Source organism: Dermacentor albipictus, chromosome 4 (assembly GCF_038994185.2).
Source record: "Dermacentor albipictus isolate Rhodes 1998 colony chromosome 4, USDA_Dalb.pri_finalv2, whole genome shotgun sequence".
NCBI classification, from domain to species: domain Eukaryota; kingdom Metazoa; phylum Arthropoda; class Arachnida; order Ixodida; family Ixodidae; genus Dermacentor; species Dermacentor albipictus.
Window position 1 is genome coordinate 5,990,195 of NC_091824.1, and position 19,992 is coordinate 6,010,186.

The 19,992-nt window shown below is 49.1% G+C and overlaps 1 protein-coding gene across 1 annotated transcript in view; it reads right to left on the bottom strand.

Annotated features, from left to right (window-relative positions):
- LOC139059024 (collagen alpha-1(II) chain-like) overlaps positions 1-19,992 on the bottom strand; it is a 1,291,347-nt gene that overhangs the window by 632,829 nt on the left and 638,526 nt on the right. Inside the window, exon 18 of the mRNA XM_070536814.1 lies at positions 14,264-14,362. Coding sequence (XP_070392915.1) covers positions 14,264-14,362 — 99 coding nt within the window. The remainder of the gene's footprint in view (positions 1-14,263; positions 14,363-19,992) is intronic.

Consider the following 19,992-nt stretch of genomic DNA (forward strand, 5'->3'; position numbering starts at 1 on the left):
TTGGTGGAGGTGCTGAGGTGCTGGGCTTCAAACCCGTCGCTTGAAGCCTTGGAGCTGCGATCAAGAACGCTACCTCTTACAATGACCGGCAGCTCATCCCAAATGGCACCGACGACACACTCCGTCACCTGCGTTAGCGTTCCACGACAACGAGAACCCAAGATCTTTAACGGTGCAGATGACGAAGGCGTGGATAACGAAAGAGTGAGTGCGCACAAGTGGGACGATCCAGCCAGGCTAGCCCACGTCATCTCTACGCTGGCTGGTGTTACACAAGTCTGGATTCCTGACCACGAAAGTGACGTACCCACTTCTTCAGTCTTCAAAAATAACGTTTAAGAAAGTGTTTGGCCGTCCCTCTGTTCGCAAGCTGCGTGCTGAACAATGTTCGCGCACCCGAGCACAGCAGGCGGCAGAAACGTTGAGGAACTAAATTGGAGACATCGCGGACCTTTGTTAACGGTCAACGCTGCTATGCCCGAAGCTGCGAGAATTCGATCACCGTACACTGAAATAAATTGATGATGGCGCATTACAGATGCGTTTAGCCAGGAATCCGTGCGCCATTTGCGAAGTCGTCAGCTTATACCAAAGTTATGATGAGTTAAGGAAGCAATGCGCTTCGCCTCAGCGTTCACTGATAACCGACGACTTGTTGGGCAGCCTTGACAACATGTACCCCCAACCCTCATTCTTATGGCAGGTCAAGGACTTCATCCGTGAGCTAGCAGCTCGCCAACTTTCTTTAGTCCCCTTTACTCGGGGGCCCACCTCCCGTCTTCCAAACATGCTCCACCACATTTCCGAAGAGGTCGCTCATGTTTTCCCTGCTGCACACCACCAGCCGCCTGCAGCCGCTAACCTCAACTCTGCACTGGCAGTACGGCCTGTCGCCATGCCTCTCACCTAGGCGCAGCCAGTCCTGCCTGTGGCCGTGCCTCGTTCGTATGCGCAGGCAGGGCACAGGTCTACGCTGCGTTTCTCGACGCAGTCCCAACCGGTGCCACCGGAAACCCATGCTGCATTTTGGACAGCACCACGAGCTAATCTTTGGAGGACGCCTGACGATTGTTCCTGCTGCACTCACGGACACGTCGCCCGGTATTGCTGTCGTCACCCGCCAGCGCTCGGCGACGCCACTCGGCCGTTTCAGTACGGCAGCCAGCCCTTCCGCCGATACGCCGCTCCTTCCCCCAACCATCTGCTGCTGACCTTCCAGAATTTTGGTCACGTCGCTCGCCATTCCCTCACCGATGTACGCTGTCGCTAATGTGTCATCGATCCACACCATTCGACCAGAAAAACTGAACGTCGCACTCCCAGAGGCAAGTACTGTGTCCCCTTCGAACTGCCTAAGTCCTCTCGCCTGTCCTGCTAACGTAGTCGAAATTTTTGTAGAAGGTATTCCTGCATTCGCTCTTGCGGATACTGGCGAAGTATTGATATTTTCACGTGGTGGTGACGTTAAGAACACAGTAGCAATACTGTGAACAAGAAAACTAACTTTTATTGGGCGAACCTGTGCCCACAAAACAGGCTACACTTATAGCACAACGATAGCGGCGAACACGGTCGGCGATCGTCGAAAATCTGATCAGCGGGTCAAGCGCGTCGGCTTTTATAGAGCATTCGTCGAATGTTCCAGACTAATCGTTCGGACCCGCGTGCCTTCCACAAAGTTCTACACCATTCGCGTTACGCGATAAAATCAGATAACACAAGGTTCAGCGACAGCAGACAGCCGGGTAGAAGCATCGATAACTTTCCAGAAACGTCGGATGCATGCAGGCGCGTCCCGCGCTGTGCGATAACAGTTAAGCGGCGAAACGTGGTCGCCCGATAAAGATAAGTACACGTGTCAATATGATAGCCGCCAAATTGTGCCGTTCACTGAGCAAGGACTTGAACGACAGACTTGCAACTACGCATTGAACTCAGAGCGACAAATACGCGCCGGAAAGTCTTTTCGTCATCATGCCCTACAAAATATCCTACTGAAACTCAGTCGTGATCGAGTACATGACAATTTAGTTCTTCAGCCAATTGCTCGGTAACAAAACTGTGCTAGCTGCCGCCATCCAATAAACGCTCAACAGCAATTTACTGTCCTGTCCGGCTGCCTAAGCAATAGGTGCTTGGAAGTACTCGAGCTATTTCGAAGTGTCCACTGCGGTCATCTGGAGTTCTTTCTGTTTAGGGAATGTCTGGCGTCCGGCAGTGGCTTTCGTCTCACTAGGGTTTCCCATTTTTCCGCGTGGCGCTGATTGCACTTTCAACAGTTGAAATTTCGTATGCAATTTTTTGCTACATGATGCTAGACGATACAATAGAAGCCGCCATGTCCAACTAGTAGGCGTTTTTTTTCTATTCTCATAGAGGAGCTGCAGAGTTGCAGTGCTCGGTAGAATAGAATAAGGCGGACGTGGTCAAAGGCTCCGTGGTTGAGCGTTGATTACAGGGCACTTTCATTAAGAGCAAAGGGGGCGATGCGGATGTCGTGCTATTGCGAAACCCTTTCTTTGCACTTGAACGCGTGCCCTTGTAAAGAAACTTTGATTACTGTTAGTTCTCTAGATTATACTTCTGTCTTAATGAAAAGGAGGAGAGACTTAAAGCTCCTCTTTTTTAGCTCGGTGCGTTGTCTTTGATCACCAGTGCTTCCACCTCTTCTCTTTTCCTCCAGCCTCTGGCGTGCAAGGGTTTGGCAGGGCACGGTTTCGTGCCGTTTGCAAGGCACCAAACCGGCGTAAAGTAAAGGCGGTGGTATGCGGCGTTGACAGTCAAGAAAGTACCGAACAAACTTTTGCACGAAATTGTACAAATTGTACATGCCGCTCCAGTAGTAACGGTGACAAATTCGTTCGTACGTCTTGAAAACTCCGGCGTGGCCACATTGCGTGACACACATTTGTGGCCTTAAGTTGGAGGGAATCACCAGAAGCCACCTAAGGCCTTCAGGAGCGGAATTGTGTCGGCGGAGCGGCTTGCCAAGAGTGTCGAAATAAACTGCTTGGCATTGGAGGGTTTGGGGTACAGGGTTGGTCGACGATCCAGACAGGTAGTCGAAAAGAGGAGCGATCCACAGGTCACGACGTCGTGCGATGGCGAAGGAGTCAAAGGAGTCCATGTCGAGAGATGACATGGAGTGTGCCGAAATTCTTCCGCAGGCTGAGTCTCGAGGTAAAGGTTAACTGGACAGGGCGCCTGTGCCTAAGTGTGTGCGCCCGCTTCGGCATACCACCCGAATATTGTACTCCTTGATGCGTAGTGCCCAACCGGCTAGGCTGCCAGTGGGATCTTTCAAGTTGGCGAGACAACAAAGCACGTGCAGATCTGCGATCAAGTCGAATGAGTTCCCGTATAGGTATGGCAGGAACTGGCCAAGTGCCCATACTGCAGCCAAGCACTCTTTTTCGGTCACGCTGTAATTGGCTTGAGGCTTCGTCGACGTGCGACTCTCATACGCGACTACGTATTCGGTGTAGCTGGCCTTTCGTTGGGTGAGGACGGCGCCGGGACCGACCGCACTGGCGTCTATATGTATCTCAGTTGCAGCTGGTGGGTCGAAATGGCGAAGAATAAATGGGGAGGTGAGAAGACGACGCAGCATAGCAAACGCCGCGTCACAAGCAGGGCACCAGGAGGAGAAGTCGGCGTCACCTCTTAGAAGCTGATTCAATTGCACCAAGATCGATGCGAAATTGTGAGCAAAGCGCCGGAAATATGAGCATAGGCCCACGTAGCTTCCAAGCTCATTGATCGCCTTAGGCTTCCACGATGCCAAGGCATTCGCCAACGAGCGATGTAATAGGCGCAGAGGGGACTGTAGAAGCACGTCTTGCTGCAGCTGCCGGCGATGTCAAGCGTGGCGAAGGTTAGCGGTAGAGCTTTGCTGGTCATGAAGACGTCGGACGGTGTACAGAGGACCGTTGCATCAGTGATGACATCGCAGGATATGGGTACGAGTGCGAAGGAGCTAGGCGAAGTATATTGTTACGCATGAAGAAAACGAAGACCGGTGAACGTGCTTGCGGACCCGCGTGGGGGAAGGAAGAAGAGAATGACGCTGAGTTGATCAACCAGCTGACCGCTCTTGCACTCAGCTTCGCGACTTAAAGCAAATGGTCCCCTTCATCCGTAAGGGTTATAAGCGGTCTCCTTCGCGCGTAACAAAGTGGTGGAGGTGCGGGGTACCGCTCACAACAACGGAACCATCACTGCCGCAGTTTCGTCGAAGCCGTCGACTTGCCGGCCTCCCGCCATCAGCCGTGACCGTCTTCGACATGCCAGAAGAAGGAGCCACTCCGAGGACAGCGCCTAGCAGTCCACTGCCATACTACCGAGTTCCACCCACCTTTGGAGGCAAAGCGGCGGAAAATGCCGACGAGTGGCTCGTCTACTAGAAACGCGTGAGCAAATCCAACGGGTGGGATGCAACCGCTCAGCTCACCAATATGGTGTTCTCCCTGACCGATAACGCCCTCGTGTGGTATGAGAACCACGAGGACGTGCTTACGACGTGGGAACATTTTGTTGACGAGTTAAAGGCGTATTTTGGGGTCTCAGTCGCCAAAAAGAAGCGTGCGGAGCAGCCACTGTCGCAACGGGCGCAGCTACCAGGTGAGACATGCACAACATATATCGAAGAAGTGTTAAAGCTGTGCAAGGTGGTCAATGCTCGCATGTCAGAAGAAGATAAAGTTGGACGTTTGCTGAAAGGAGTGGCTGAGGGTGTGTACAATTTTCTAATTGGAAAGGAGAGCCTCAGTTCTGTGTCCAGCGTAATTCGGCACTGCAGAACTTTTGAAACTCTCAAGATGCGTCGGATCGCGCCAAAGTTTGGTCGGTGTGCAAACGTTAGGATGGTTGCCAGCGTGGACACGAGTCCATGCCTCGACCTTCTTTCGACCATCCGACAGATTGTCCGCGAGGAACTTTCCCGCCGCGATGAGTTGTTGCATTCAACTGTTCACCACCATGGCTTGTACGCGTCACGTGAGGCTATGACGGCGCCACATTCGGCCCCTTGGCAACCGATGGTTACCGCAGTGGCCGTAGAGTACAGCGCAGTCCCACAGTCGAGGATGACAACACGCCCACCGACTCCGCGCTATGACCAACGCGCTCAGCGAACGCCTTATCGACGCCCGATGTATCGTCGTGACACACGCCAAGAACCACCCCACTACACACGGGAAAATGATAATATCCGCTTCATCGACGAACGACCAAGGTTTCGACCTCTCCCGGTGTGTTATTCCTGCGGTGTCCCGGGTCATATATCGCGGTTTTGCAACCAGCGTATGACCACGTGGTATGGCCAGCCGTCAGAGTTTTCGCGGCCCTCCGAACGGCCACACGGTGCCCCGTGGCCAGCACACGTATCATCTGGCGACGAGTATTGGCCGAGCAGCTCCCGGAATCGCTCCCCAGCATCAGACAGAAGTTTTACACCCCCACCGCAACGTCGTGCTCCCCGTTCTCCCTCACCGCTGCGTCGCACCGCGTCCCCTTTGTCACCGGAAAACTAGCTAGCGCGGCCGATGGAGTTGAGGTCACTGGAGACGTGCTACTGACAGAAATACCTCCTGTGTTGATGCTGAAAAACAAAGTGCGCATGCTTGTAGATAATGTCCCTGTGATGGCTCTGGTGGAGTGGACACAGGCGCGACAATTTCGGTCATGAGTGTATCTTTTAAACACGTGTTAGGGCGAAAAGTTTTGTTTAAATGGGACGAATACTCAAAGTTATGTGGAGTGAGCGGCGAGCCGTTGCGACCTATTGGGGCGTGTAGTGCTGACGTGTTTTGGGGAGGCCATGTTATTACGACAGAGTGTAATTATTCCTCGGTCGACCCATGATGGCATGGACTTCTTGCGGGAGTGGAGTACTACTGTCGACTGCCGCACAGGAAATGTATTCTTAAGTGGTAGGATTCCATCAGGACTCCTGGAGAACCCTGTAGATCGCGAAACTGCACTGAGTGTTTGTGGTGATACGGTCATACCTGCATCATCTACCGCTTGCGTTCCCGTTATCTGTTGCGGCGCCGATTCATACATCTTCGAAGCTGCCGTAGAACCGATGCACTTTAACTGTATGAAGAAGAATGTGTTGGTGCCGCACTGTGTGGTGCCCATGAAAAGCAGACGCACTGGCTTATGGACCGTAAACTGTTCTAAGGAGCCCGTTATACTATCAGACGGCATGAAATTAGCCTTCGCCAGGGAACACGCGTCCTTTTCAATGGTTGAACTTGGAGATGTGCCGGAAGAACCTGATGGCGACAGTTCGGAAACGGCCCTTTGTTCGATGGCAAATAAATCGCTCAGCGCGAGTGAACGCCGAACGTTAGTGGGTATGCTTTCGAAGCACGTTTTGGTATTCGACTTTGCGCAGAAGCTCGCCGTGGTTGCTCAGTGGCTATGGTGTTGGGCTGCTGAGCATGAGGTAGTGGGATCGAATCCCCGCCACGGCGGCCGCATTTCGATGGGGGCGAAATGCGAAAACACCCATGTGTTTAGATTTAGGTGCACGTTAAAGAACCCCATGTAGTCAAAATTTCCGGAGTCCTCCGCTACGGCATGCCTCATAATCAGAAAGTGGTTTTGGCACGTAAAACCCCAAATAATATTATTACTTTGCGCAGGAGGACAAAATACCTGCAATCCCTGCGTCTCGAATGCGCCATACGATCAACACGGGTTCGGCAAATCAGATTAGACAAAAGCCATATCGTGTTTCACCATCAGAGCGCCAGATTATCAACGAACAAGTGCACGAAATCATGAAAAAGGGAGCCGTACAAGAGTCAGCAAGTCTGTGCGCAGCTCCAGTGATTCTTGTTAAAAAAAGATGGATCTTGGAGATTTTGCGTGGACTATCACCGGTTGAATGCTGTCACAAAAAAGGACGTGTACCCACTCCCACGTATTGATAACGCAATAGACTGCCTTCATTCCACCTCTTACTTTTTCTAAGTAGATTTACGATCCGCCTATTGGCAAATTCCGATGCATCCTGATGATAAGGAGAATACTGCCTTTGTAACCCCTCACAGGCTCTACGAATTTAATGTGATGCCATTTGGATTGTGCAATGCTCCGGCAACTTTGGAGAGGTTTATGGACACTGTATTGCGCGGCTTCAAGTGAAACATCTGCATGTGCTACCTCGACGACGTCGTCATCTTTGGCCGCACCTTCAGCGAACACAACTCGCGTCTGGATATTGTCCTGAACTGCATCAGAAACGCTGGTCTAGTCTTAAACTCTAAGAAACGCCACTTCGGAGACCGCCAAACCCTTGTGCTTGGGCACCTCGTCGACAGGGATGGCATCTGACCTGATCCCCAGAAAACAGCAACCGTTGAAGCGTTCAGTGCACCGCGCTATGTCAAGGAGCTCCGTAGTTTTTTGGGGCTTTGTTCCTATTTCCGCCGATTTATTCCTAAATTCGCCGACGTTGCGTATCTGCTGACATGCTTGCTACGAACGGACACCCCTTTTGAGTGGGCTCCGGAGTGCGATTCTTCCTTTCGTCAGTTGAAGTTTCTGCTGACGCCACGACCGGTTCTTCAGCACTTCAGTCCTTCAGCTCTGACGGAACTCCATACGGATGCCAGTGGCATAGGTATTGGTGCCGTCCTAGTTCAACGCTACGGTGACCGCGAACACGTGATCGCGTATGCAAGCCGCTCATTAAGTAGGCCCGAGCAGAATTACACTGTCACGGAACACGAATGCCTCGCGGTAATATTTGCGGTTTAGCGGTTTCGTTCTTACTTGTATGGACGCCCCTTTACAACGGTCACCAACCACCACTCATTGTATTGGCTTGTCAATCTTCATGAACCTTGGGGCCACCTTGCGCGCTGGGCGCTCCGACCTCAAGAATACTGCTTTACCGTCTCTTGTAAGAGCGGTCGACGACACGCTGATGCGAACTGCCTCTCGCGTATGCCACTTAGCGCTACGGACTGTGACACCGACGACATCGATAACTCGTGGCTTCTCTGTCTCCGCGTTTTCCAGGCTTCGACTGCTTCAAAACAAAACCGCGAAAAGACGATAAATTAACACCGCTCTTCACCGCTACGACCACCTTGACGACAGCAAACCATTTCTGTGTACTTGATGGACTCCTCTTTAAGAAGAACTTTTGCAGCACTGGCACACGTTTTCTCCTAGCGGTACCGGAGAGCCTTCGCACAGCGATTCTAATTGCTATGCACGACGGCCCTACGCCTGGCGGCCATCTAGGTTCGGCGAGGACACTCTACCGGATTCAGGAACGCTTTTATTGGCCTGGAATGCGACAGCCTGTTGACACGTATCTGGCCAGCTGCATGCAGTGTCAGCGCCACAAACGGCCATCCACTGCTCCAGCAGGTCTCCTGCAGCCGATCCCGCCTCCAAGCACGCCTTTCCAACAAGTGGGCATTGACTTCATAGGCCCATTTTCAAAATCAGTCAAGGGAAGCCGTTGGATAGTTGTTTGCGTCGACTACCTCACACGCTATTGCGAGACGGTGGCCGTGCCATCCACAACTGCCACTGACGTTTCAACATTCCTGCTGCTATTTGTGATCCTGCGACATGGTCCGCCCCACGTGATCATCAGCGACCGTGGACGACAATTCACAGCGGACGTCGTATAGGAGCTGCTTCGTTTGTGTGATTCCCACTTGCGTCACTCGACACCATACCATCCACAAACGAATGGGCTTACGGAGCGTACCGACCGAACAATTGTAAACATGCTATCTATGTATGTTTCATCCAACCACAAGAACTGGGATGACGTACTGTCTTTTACCACGTACGCGTTCAACACCGTCAAGCACAAGACTACCGGCTTAGCCGTTTCTTCCTTCTGTATGCGCGGCAGCCCAGGTACACAATCGACACTGTTTTCTCTTTCTGTAGTCAAGAAAATCCCACTGTCGCCGAGACTCTCTGCCTTGCCGAAGAAGCTCGTCGTATTGCTCGTTTGCGCTCTTTAGCATCGCAGGACAGATCAAAAGCACGCTACGACATTCGCCACCGTCCGGTAATTTATCGCCCTGGTGATTTAGTCTGGCTGTGGACTCCAGTACGGAAACGTGGATTATTTTAAAAGCTTTTATGCGTTGCATATTGCAATCACTCAGTTCAGCCCTTGGGCGCGGCCGCGCAGCCACCATTGAGGGTATGAGCCATTGTTCATTGCTGCTCGTCTCCTATGTGGGTCTATTCTTTTTTAAGTTTGCTATGTTTGTTATTAAGTTGCTTCTATTTTTATGCATTGCATATTGCAATCACTCAGTTCAGCCCTTGGGCGCGGCCGCACAGCCACCATTCACCTTTAGCGCAACCACGTGACGTGACGTCACGACAGCCGGAGGAAAAGCTGGGCCCCAGCTCGCGTAATATGCAACGCATTCTTGGCTTAACCAAGCTAAGCCTGGCCATTTTGGTCACCTACGATGGACCGTATGTTATTATTAACAGACTCACGGAAGTCACGTATACCATAGCTCGCCTCACCGCGAGTGGTAGAAGAGCTGCCAAGACACAAGTGGTACATGTCGCCCGCTTGAAGTTGTTCACATCATGACAAATGCATTGACTCGCCCGGCGGGCTTCGTCTGCGACGAGAGGAATGTTATGCATGAATAAAACGAAGACCGGTTAACGTTCTTGCGGACCCAAGTGGGGGAAGTAAGAAGAGAACGACGCTGAGTTGATCAACCAGCCGACCGCTCTTGCGCTCACCTTCGCGACTTAAAGTAAATGGTCTCCTTCATCCGTAAGGGTTATAAGCGGTCTCCTTCACGCGCAACAATATGTTTCCTTGCGCACGGCAAGCATAGGAGGGCGATAACGATCTTCATACAATGATGCGTCACAAAGAGGGGAAAATTCAACTTCGGCGCTTGCGCAGTTGATTGCAGCTTTATGACGGGATAAGAAGTTCCGAGTGAGGATGATGTCATAAAAGCAGGCGGGAGTATTACGTAATAGTTCTGCGGAAACCTGCAAGGTAGGAAGCAGTAGTTAATAAAGGAAAAATCAGACAACCACCCGTTCGTAGCAGTTGCTACAAAGGAAACCAATACAGGTTCCTCGGAAGAAAAGCCTCAGAAATCAGACCAACTGCATCTGTGAAGCTACACAAGTGTGCTTCGAACGAAGGACACGTTATTGACATACAATCAACGCAACCTCCAGAGTTACCTGTCGGACAGCTGATAGTACAGGAAGTCCAGCAGTTGGTATGGCATCCTGAAACTGACGTACTGTCGTTTAGTCCGGGAAACGTAATGGAATTTGTTCAACGAAGAACCGATACGAAGAAGCTCTTGATACAGATAACCCCTCACCTATACGACCCCCTCAGCATGTTGACACCTTTCACAATAACGATGAACATCTGTTTTCAAACGCTTTGGAGGAAAGGTGTTGCTTGGGTAGGGCAGCTGCCACTGGCCGCTATACGGTTCCCCGATTTTACCGACCGGGCATGCATGCAGATGTCAACAAATATGCACTACATTTTTTTCGCTCATGCTGGTAGGTCAGCCTAAGGTCCTGCTTACTACATTTGCAGAGCATTAAATACGTACGACAAAAGCTCAATGATAGTCTTGTGGAGGTTCAGGGTGGCGCCAGGGGAGGAGACAAGCCTAGCCACGCTGAAAGTGCTAGTTTGTCTCGTCTCAGCATGAGTGTACAAGTGCGTTCGTTAAGAGCTAGCCGAAGATATAAGACCCGTAAATTTTTCGACTGAGTCAATGATTGCACCTTGCTGGATTACCGAGGATACTAACAGATGGCAAGAATTCATTCGCTAAAGGGTAATGGTGATTCAGAGCAAAACGGACATCACATTGTGGTGCCATTGCCCTGGAAAACAAAATCCCACAGATTTTTTCACACGAGAAGTATCGGCCCAACAATTTACGCAAACTCACTCTGGTGAACTAGACCCCATAGGCTCAGTTGTCAACAAAATAAATGGCCACCACGCCCTAGGCCGAACTCTACCGCTCTTCCCCCGAGTGACACGTAAGAACGTCCTCATCGGGCCCCATTCTCGCAAATCGCCATGCAATCCGAAAATCCGATTATAATCTTCCACGAATACAGCTCCGTTGCGTGATTAGACCGTGTTGATAACTATGATTCGCCTCGAAGCTAAAGCCGCAAAGTTTTCCAGGAAGCCATAAATGCAGAGGAAATACAATACAAGCCGGCGAGCTATACTGAACGAAAACTTAAAAGTTCAGCCTTTTCGCAAAAAAAATTGACCGCGTCTCTGAAGGAGCTCAGCATACAAAGGAATCAACACTTCGTAACGTGTCCTGCTTCCTCGACAATGAAGTTCAAATGAAAACAATGGAGTATTGCTGACAGCACGCCTGCAGTTCAGCAATAAATATTCTGATAAAAAATGGCCAGTCGTCTTACCAAAGGACAACTACTATAGTGCGAGCGCCTCGTCTTGCAGTACCACCGACCAATTCTTCATACAGGAGGATTCGGGGTGCACTTGTATAAATAAGGGAAATATTTTGGATATTACGGGAATGGAAGCTCGTCAGGAAGGTCACGTGTTAGTCAGGAACGTCAGTGGACACGCGCAAGCGTAAGACCACTTTCCGCACTAACTGCAGCGTTACCACCTCAAAGAGTGACCGCTTCGTAACCATTTCTAGTAACACGACTAGGTTTCATTGGTCCATTTTACGTTAAACTAGATGACTATGCCAAACTGTAAATTTAAATGTTCGCGTACTCCATGATGAGAAGTGTTCGCCACAGACTAGTCGAACATATGACTGCCACAAGCTTTCTCAAGGCTCTCCGACGCCTCGTGTCGTGTTGGGAATTGCTTCTGCTTCAAATTCAGACAGGGCTTTAGCGTTCAATAAGAGCAAAAAAGAACTTTCGAGACTGCGGCATTCATTCAGAAACGAAGTTTGTAACGACATCGCTAAACATCATATTGACACATGTACTTATCTTTACCGGGTGACCACGTTTGGCCGCCTAACAAATGTTATCGTACAGCGCAGGACGCGCCTGCATGTAAAATAAGTTTCTGGAATGTTATCGATGGTTCCGTCCACTGTCTTTTACCGCAACATGTGTAATCTGATTGCATGTATGCGCGACGTCAATAGTGTAGAACTTTGTGGAAGACACGTGGGTCCCATCGGTTAATCTGGAACATTCGACGGCTGATCTATAAAAGCCGACGCGCTTGATCCGCTGATCAGATTTTCGACGATCGCCGAGCGTGTTCGCTACTATCTTTGTGCTATAAGTATAGCCTGTTTTGTGGGCACAGGTTCGCCCAATAAAAGCTAGTTTTGTCGTTCACAGTACTGCTACTGTGTTATTCAACGTCACGACCACGTGACAATATAAAGTGGACATTCATCGGTGATCATGCGCCGTGCTGGGGCGGTTTTGACGAGAGATTTGTCAGGTCTGTCAAGCTGACATTGTAGATGTGCATCCGAAGGGGGTCTCTTACGCTACAAACAACAGCTACAAACAACAGCTACAAACAAACAGCTACAAACAACCTTAACTGAACTCTAAGTTGTGACCGATTCCGGGTAAATCAGACACGTTTAGAGCGACTGTCAAGACCTCGAACCTCTGTCCGTGTCGCGCTTTCTCATTGGAAAGCGAAAATTTACAATTCCCAACCTAGCACTAGGCAAGATCACAGTAGATGCTCGCAGTATAATACCCATGTGGGAACAACGAGATAGAATACGAAAAACATTCTAGGAACGTTCATGCAAAGAGCATCTCATAGTTAAGAATTAAGAATAATGTCCAGCACCAAATTAGCGATCTCCTCCCTGAGAATGAGGAAAGGCGACTTCGTCCTTCTACTAGAGTACCGCAAACCCCGGCAGCTATGAAAAATTTTCCGAATTGAGGAGCTCCATAGTGGAAAGTCCTGTACCTTGAGACTACCAGGTGGATTTACCATTAAAGGGGCAGTTCAAGACCTGTGCTCTTTGAATCGAACTTTTGTGAACTTCTGCATGCGAGGCCGTTCGTTGGAAAAAAAAAATGATGAAGAAGCACATGATGTGCTCTCGTTTTTCGGACCAGGTGCAAGAGCAGCTACCCATGGAGTCGGGCTACGGTTTATTGCTAATGAACCCCTTTTTCCGTGCATCCGTAGGCTTGATTTACTACAGCCATTTCGTGTTAAGGAGGATTTCTGGCTAACCTCTGTCGATAAGCTATGACGGGGTACATACTAGCGCGACATGGAAACAAAGTAAGTATTAGTAGGAGGGAGTAGGACAGAGCCTTCCCTTCTACTAAGGCTTTGTTCTTACATCGCTTACAGCGCATACAGGGACAAGGGACTAAAAGAACGACGAAGACACCAGCTGACTTCCAACTGATTTTTATTTTGGGTAACACGCATATATACTGAGACACCAAGACAAAAGTCTTCGTCGTTCTTTTGGTCCCTTGTCCCTGTGTGCGCTGTAAGTGATGTTTGCAACAACGGAAAACCAACTAACCCGTACCCAAACCTTGCTTTGTTCTTACGTCGCGCTAATGTCTACCCCCTAGATTTGAATCAACTCGCCGAGCAATATAGCCTACTCAAAGAAGGTTCAGTACTACTGTTAAACAAACTGCAATGGCGTTTTGGACCACACAAAAAACATAGTTTCGGGGAATGTAGATGTAAAGCCTTATCGGTGCAAAATTTTGCGCATGATAAACAAATAGATTCGTCACGAAAAGTTAGCAAAAGTAGACGTTTTTGAAAAAGAATGGCTGCTTAGGCAGGTTGGTGAAACTTTCTTCAGACAAGGCAAAATTCTTTTTAGCGTGCAAATGACGTAAAGGAAGAAACAAGGTGGCAGCCACTGGCTGGAAGTGACGCATGACCCAGAGCATGTGGCTTCGCGATATGATAACTGGAATAGGGCACCATCCTCGGCACCCTGAGAATTATCAGAGGCGACAATCTCGGATTTACGTCATATCCGTTAGCCGCCAGATGCACGCGTCTGCTGCTAGGACGATATTTAAAGGCTGCTAATAAGAAAATGATAAAAGTAGCAGCCCCGCAACTTTGCCGAAATTCACAAGAGAGCATGCATTACTCATATATATGGGCCTATTATTCCAAAGTTACATTTTGTTGCGTTGACCTTTAGGCAATAAATGCATAAACGCAATCAAAGACCACATGAAAGATGAGCACCCAAGTTGGGTATGGCGTACTCACCGGCACCCCATTCTCTCCAGGAATGCCCGGCTTCCCCGGCTCGCCACGTGCTCCCTGGAACCCCTGGCTCCCTTTGGTTCCTGGGCCGCCTGTGTCACCCTGTGGGGGAGAAAATTCGAGGGCAAGGCGTTCGCCTAAACAAATAAACAGGCGCACAAATGGTCTATATTGCGATAGCATTGCTGTGAGTAAGCTGGCCCTGAAAACTTCCTCAGCCAAGGCACATGCAAGCTTTAGGAGGAGGAAGACGAAATAGGAATCTGTTTCTTTTTTTCTATTTTGATGGGTTTCCGTCACTTCCATTCACAGAAGAAAGTATGTTTTAGATATGCTTGACCCTTTGCTCCAGTACTATATTATATAGGAACGCTTCACCACGACGTGATACTACAATCGACATCGAGCTTGTTAGTCATCTACATAATGCTCACTTATGTTTTACTACAGCTCTTATTGGTACTCTATGCAACAGTCAAATCAATTCATAGACAGATGTTTGATCTAGCCATGCCTGTCGTTATTAAATCAGATATGCGTCGATTAGCTTCTTTTTCGTCTTTCATCTCATTTTCTTTTTATTTACAGTCACCTCTCGTGGATATGTTTGACTTGCAGTAGCGAATAATAAACAGCTGAAAGTGTGTGCACATGTGTGTCTGTCGCTTTTTATCCTTTGTATAAGCAATACAGCGCAGCAAGCAGCACGATGCCTTACCAACAAGACCCAGCCGAAGCTTTATTACCTTTGGACCATCTACCAAAGCTAACTCTGGGACTTTTTTCTTTGGTATGTCTATTCAATGCATGTGTTTTAGTTTCTTGCGCTCGTGTTTATTGCTCAGCGATATCGCTGTGTTTATCACTCAGTTAACGCTCAGCGCAAGACGGACGTGCATGGTGGGAACTTACAGCAATATTATCGATGGTATGCGCTGTCTGTTGTCATTGAAGCTTGTATAATCTGATCGTATGCGTCACGCCAATTGTGCAGTGCCGTTTCGAAGAGAGAGAGATGAAACTTTAATGTCAACTGGTGTGGCCTGCAAGGACGGGGCAGACACGGCCCCACTGCGTTTAGAGGTGCGCTAGTCCATGTCACTGCAGCATATCTGCAGCCCACGTCGTGGCGGTATTCTGCCGGTGCAGGTCCGTCGCGCGCCATTTGGCCTCCCATTCCTCCCACGTGGAGAGCTGCTAGCCTGGCGGGGGAGGATGAGCCGGGCCATCCGTAAGGATATGTGTTAGAGTATTCGTGGGGTGGGAGCATGAGCAGCAAGTTGGGGTGAAACCATCCGGGTGGATGTGGAATAGCAGATAGAGGGTGGGGAGTGTTCGTGTCTGCATGTGGCGCCACAGGATGTGGTGGTGGTGAGTAAGGGATGGGTGGGGTGGGGGTAGAGCTCGCGTTCGAACCTATAGGCCTGCGTCAGCTCGCTGAAGGTATGCAAGCTCTCCCTCATGTCGTCCGGGTCCGATTCCGTCACCGCCCGGTTTATTATTCCTCAGGTGTGGATATTGGTGGTCTCGTTACCATGGTTTCCCGAGTGCGCCGTTGGATGGATGGATATTATCGGCGTACCCATTGAAACGGGGCGGCGGTGGGTTGCGCCACAAAGATCATGCTATTATACCGCCTAATATCCTACGTAGGTTAAAAAAGTAAAAAAAGGAAAAGGGATCAAAAAAACCTAATGAATTCCTCTAATGAAATGTCCTGAGTCCATGTATTAAACTTTGTTTTTGTACATCCCCGTTTTTATCGTTTCCCAAGTTTTCTTCCTCCAATCTTCCTATCATCATCATCAGCAGCAGCAGCAGCAGCAGCAGCAGCAGCAGCAGCCTGGTTACGCCCACTGCACGGCAAAGGCCTCTCCCATACTTCTCCAAAAACCCCAGTCATGTACTAATTGTGGCCATGCCGTCCCTGCAGATTTCTTAATCTCATACGCTCACCTAACTTTCTGCCGCTCCCTGCTACGCTTTCCTTCCCTTGGGATCCAGTCCCTAACCCTTAATGACCATCGGTTATCTTTCCTCCTCATTACATGTCCTGCCCATGCCCATTTCTTTTTCTTGATTTCAACTAAGATGTCATTAACTCGCGTTTGTTCCCTCACCCAATCTGCTCTTTTCTTATCCCTTAACGTTACACCTGTCATTCTTCTTTCCATAGCTCATTACGTCGTCCTCAATTTGAGTAGAACTCTTTTCGTAAGCCTCCAGGTTTCTGCCCCGTAGGTGAGTACTGGTAAGACACAGCTATTATACACTTTTCTCTTGAGGGATAATGGCAACCTGCTGTTCATAATCTGAGAATGCCTGCCAAACGCACCCTAGCCAATTCTTATTCTTCTGATTCGGATCGGGTGATCCGAATCAGAAGAATTCGGATGATCCGGATCCGCCGTCACTACCTGCCCTAAGTAGGTGTATTCCCTTACGATTTCCAGTGCCTCGCTGCCTATTGTAAATTGCTGTTCTCTTCCGAGACTGTTACACATTACTTTAGTTTTCTGCAGATTAATTTTTAGACCCACTCTTCTGCTTTGCCTCTCCAGGTCAGCGAGCATGCATTGCAATTGTTCCCCTGAGTTACTAAGCAAGGCAATATCATCAGCGAATCGCAAGTTACTAAGGTAACCTCCATTACCTTTTATCCCCAATTCTTCCCAATCCAGGTCTCTGAATACCTCCTGTAAACACGCTGTGAATAGCATTGGAGAGGTTGTATCTCCCTGCCTGACGCCTTTCTTTATTGGGATTTTGTTGCTTGCTTTATGGAGGACTACGGTGGCTGTGGAGCCGCTATAGATATCTTTCAGTATTTTTACATAAGGCTCGTCTGCACCCTCATTCCGTAATGTCTCCATGACTGCTGAGGTTACGACCGAATCAAATGCTTTCTCGTAATCAACGAAAGCTGTATGTAAGGGTTGGTTATATTCCGCACACTTCTCTATCACCTGATTGATAGTGTAAATATGATCTATTGTTGAGTAGCTTTTACGGAATCCTGCCTGGTCCTTTGCTTGACAGAAGTCTAAGGTGTTCCTGATTCTATTTGCGATTACCGTAGTAAATAGTTTGTAGGCAACGGACAGAAAGCTGATCGGTCTATAATTTTTCAAGTCTTTGGCGTCTCCTTTCTTATGAATTAGGATTATGTTAGCATGCTTCCAAGATCACGGTACGCTCGAGGTCATGAGGCATTGTGTATACAGGGTCGCCAATTTCTCTAGAACAATCTGTCCACCATCCTTCAACAAATCTTCCGTTACCTGATCCTCCCCAGCTGCCTTCCCCGTTTGCATATCTCCCAAGGCTTTCTTTACTTTTTCCGGCGTTACCTTTGGGACTTCGAATTCCTCTAGACTATTTTCTCTTCCATGATCGTCGTGGGTGGGATTGGTACTGTATGAATCCCTGTAGAACTCCTCAGCCACTTGAACTATCTCATCTATATTAGTAATGATATTGCCGGCTTTGTCTCTTAACGCATACATCTGATTCTTGCCAATTCCTTGTTTCTTCTTCACTGTTTTTAGGCTTCCTCCGTTCGTGAGAGCATGTTCAATTCTATCCATATTATACTTCCTTGTGTCGCTGTCTTACGCTTGTTGATTAACTTCGAAAGTTCTGCCAGTTCTATTCTAGCTGTAGGGTTATAGGCTTTCATACATTGGCGTTTCTTGATCCAATCTTTCGTCTCCTGCGATAGTTTGCAGGTATCCTGCCTAATGCAGTTACCACCGACTTCCATTGCGCACTCCTTAATGATGCCGCTAAGATTGTCGTTCATATCTTCAACACGAATGTCGTCTTCCTGAGTTAAAGCCGAGTACCTGTTCTGTAGCTTGATCCGGAATTTCTGCATTTTGCCTCTTACCACTGGCCCATTGATCGGCTTCTTATGTACCAGTTTCTTCTGTTCCTTCCTCAAGTCTAGGCTAATTCGAGTTCACCATCCTATAGTCACTGCAGCGCACTTTGCCGAGCACGTCCACATCTTGTATGATGCCAGGGTTAGAGCAGAGTATGAGGTCTATTTCATTTCTAGTCTCGCCGATCGGGCTCCTCCGCGTGCACTTTCGGCTATCCCGCTTGCGCAAGAAGGTATTCGTTATCCTCATATTATTCTGTTCCGCAAACTCTACTAATAAGTCTCCCCTGTCATTCCTAGTGCCTAAGCCATATTCCCCCAATGCCTTGTCACCAGCCTGCTTCTTGCCTCCCTTGCATTAAAGTCGCCCATTAGTGTGGTGTATTTAGTTTTCACTCTACCCATCGCCGATTCCACGTCTTCAAAGAAGCTTTCGACTTCCTGGTCATCATGACTGGATATAGGGGCGTAGACCTGTACAATCTTCATTTTGTACCTCTTAGTTTCACAACAAGACCTGCCACCCTCTCGTTAATGCTATAGAATTCCTGTATGTTACCAGCTATATTCTTATTAATCAGGAATACGACTCCTAGTTCTCTTCTCTCCGCTAAGCCCCTGTAGCGCAGGATGTGCCCGCTTTTTAGCACTCTATATGCTTCTTTTGGCCTCCTAACTTCACTGAGCCCTTTATATCCCATTTACTGCCCTCTAATTCATCCAATAGCACTGCTAGACTCGCCCCACTAGATAACGTTCTAGCGTTAAACGTTGCCAGGTTCATGTTCCAATGGCGGCCTGTCCGGAGTCAGTGATTCTTAGCACCCTCTGCTGCGTCGCAGGTCTGACAGCCGCCGTGGTCAGTTGCTTCGCAGCTGCTGGGGATTGAGGGCCATGGTTTGATTGTTGTGTTCATATAGAAGGTTGTGGCCAAGTACAGCACCAGGGTGGCCAATCCTGCTCTGGTGAGGGAGTGCGTTACCGGTTCTGGTCACCGGGATCAGGACACACTCCAGGCCTGTTTGTGCAATTTCATCAACATCCGGATTTTTTTTTATCCGGTGGAAAATGGCCGGCACTGGGATTCGAACCACGGACCTCTTGCATGCGAGGCGGGTGTTCTAGCTCTACGCCACGGCTGCAATCTAATCTTCCAATCGCCTGTAACTAATCTCTGTAGCGGACATGCTTACTTGCCCCCTGCTCTTGCTGAACCCAAGTTGTTCAGGAGGCCATTGGTGCCTAAATCGACCGCTGGACAGATATATTCACATCCTAATAAAGCATTCTCTATCACTTTCCTAGCTTTACCTTAGCAAGCACATGCTTCTTCTTCCTTCTAATATCACGCAAGCACCCAGATCCGCTCCACCTGTTGGGATAGTTCTGCAGAAAGGTATCGTAAATTGCCATAGACCGTCTCGTGAATCCTGCCTTTAGCAAAATTTAAGATGGTGGTTTCGGAGTCAGAGAGGATGCACCGGGCATTGGTGTGGGCGATAGCAGCGGCTATTGCAGCCTCTTCTGCTGATTCTGAAGTGGAGGTGGTAGGGAGGGGGGCGGTGATGAGCCGATTGGCCGTGTGTAAAGCAATGAACGGGGCTAGTTGGCGGACGTTCATGGTTGTATTGCGCTGAGTGTTACACGGACGAACATAAGGAAAAAGACACGGACATGCGTGGCGCAAGCTACCAACTTGTGTTTTGCTGTTAAAGAACACGCTTATATACAAGGTGATGTGGCGGGGCGGGGGAGAGATATAAAAAGATATGGCAAGGTGACATGTGATGATGCGGTGGGCTTGAAATCATCGTTAACTTGCACCCGCTCGCTCGCCTTATAGTCCTCA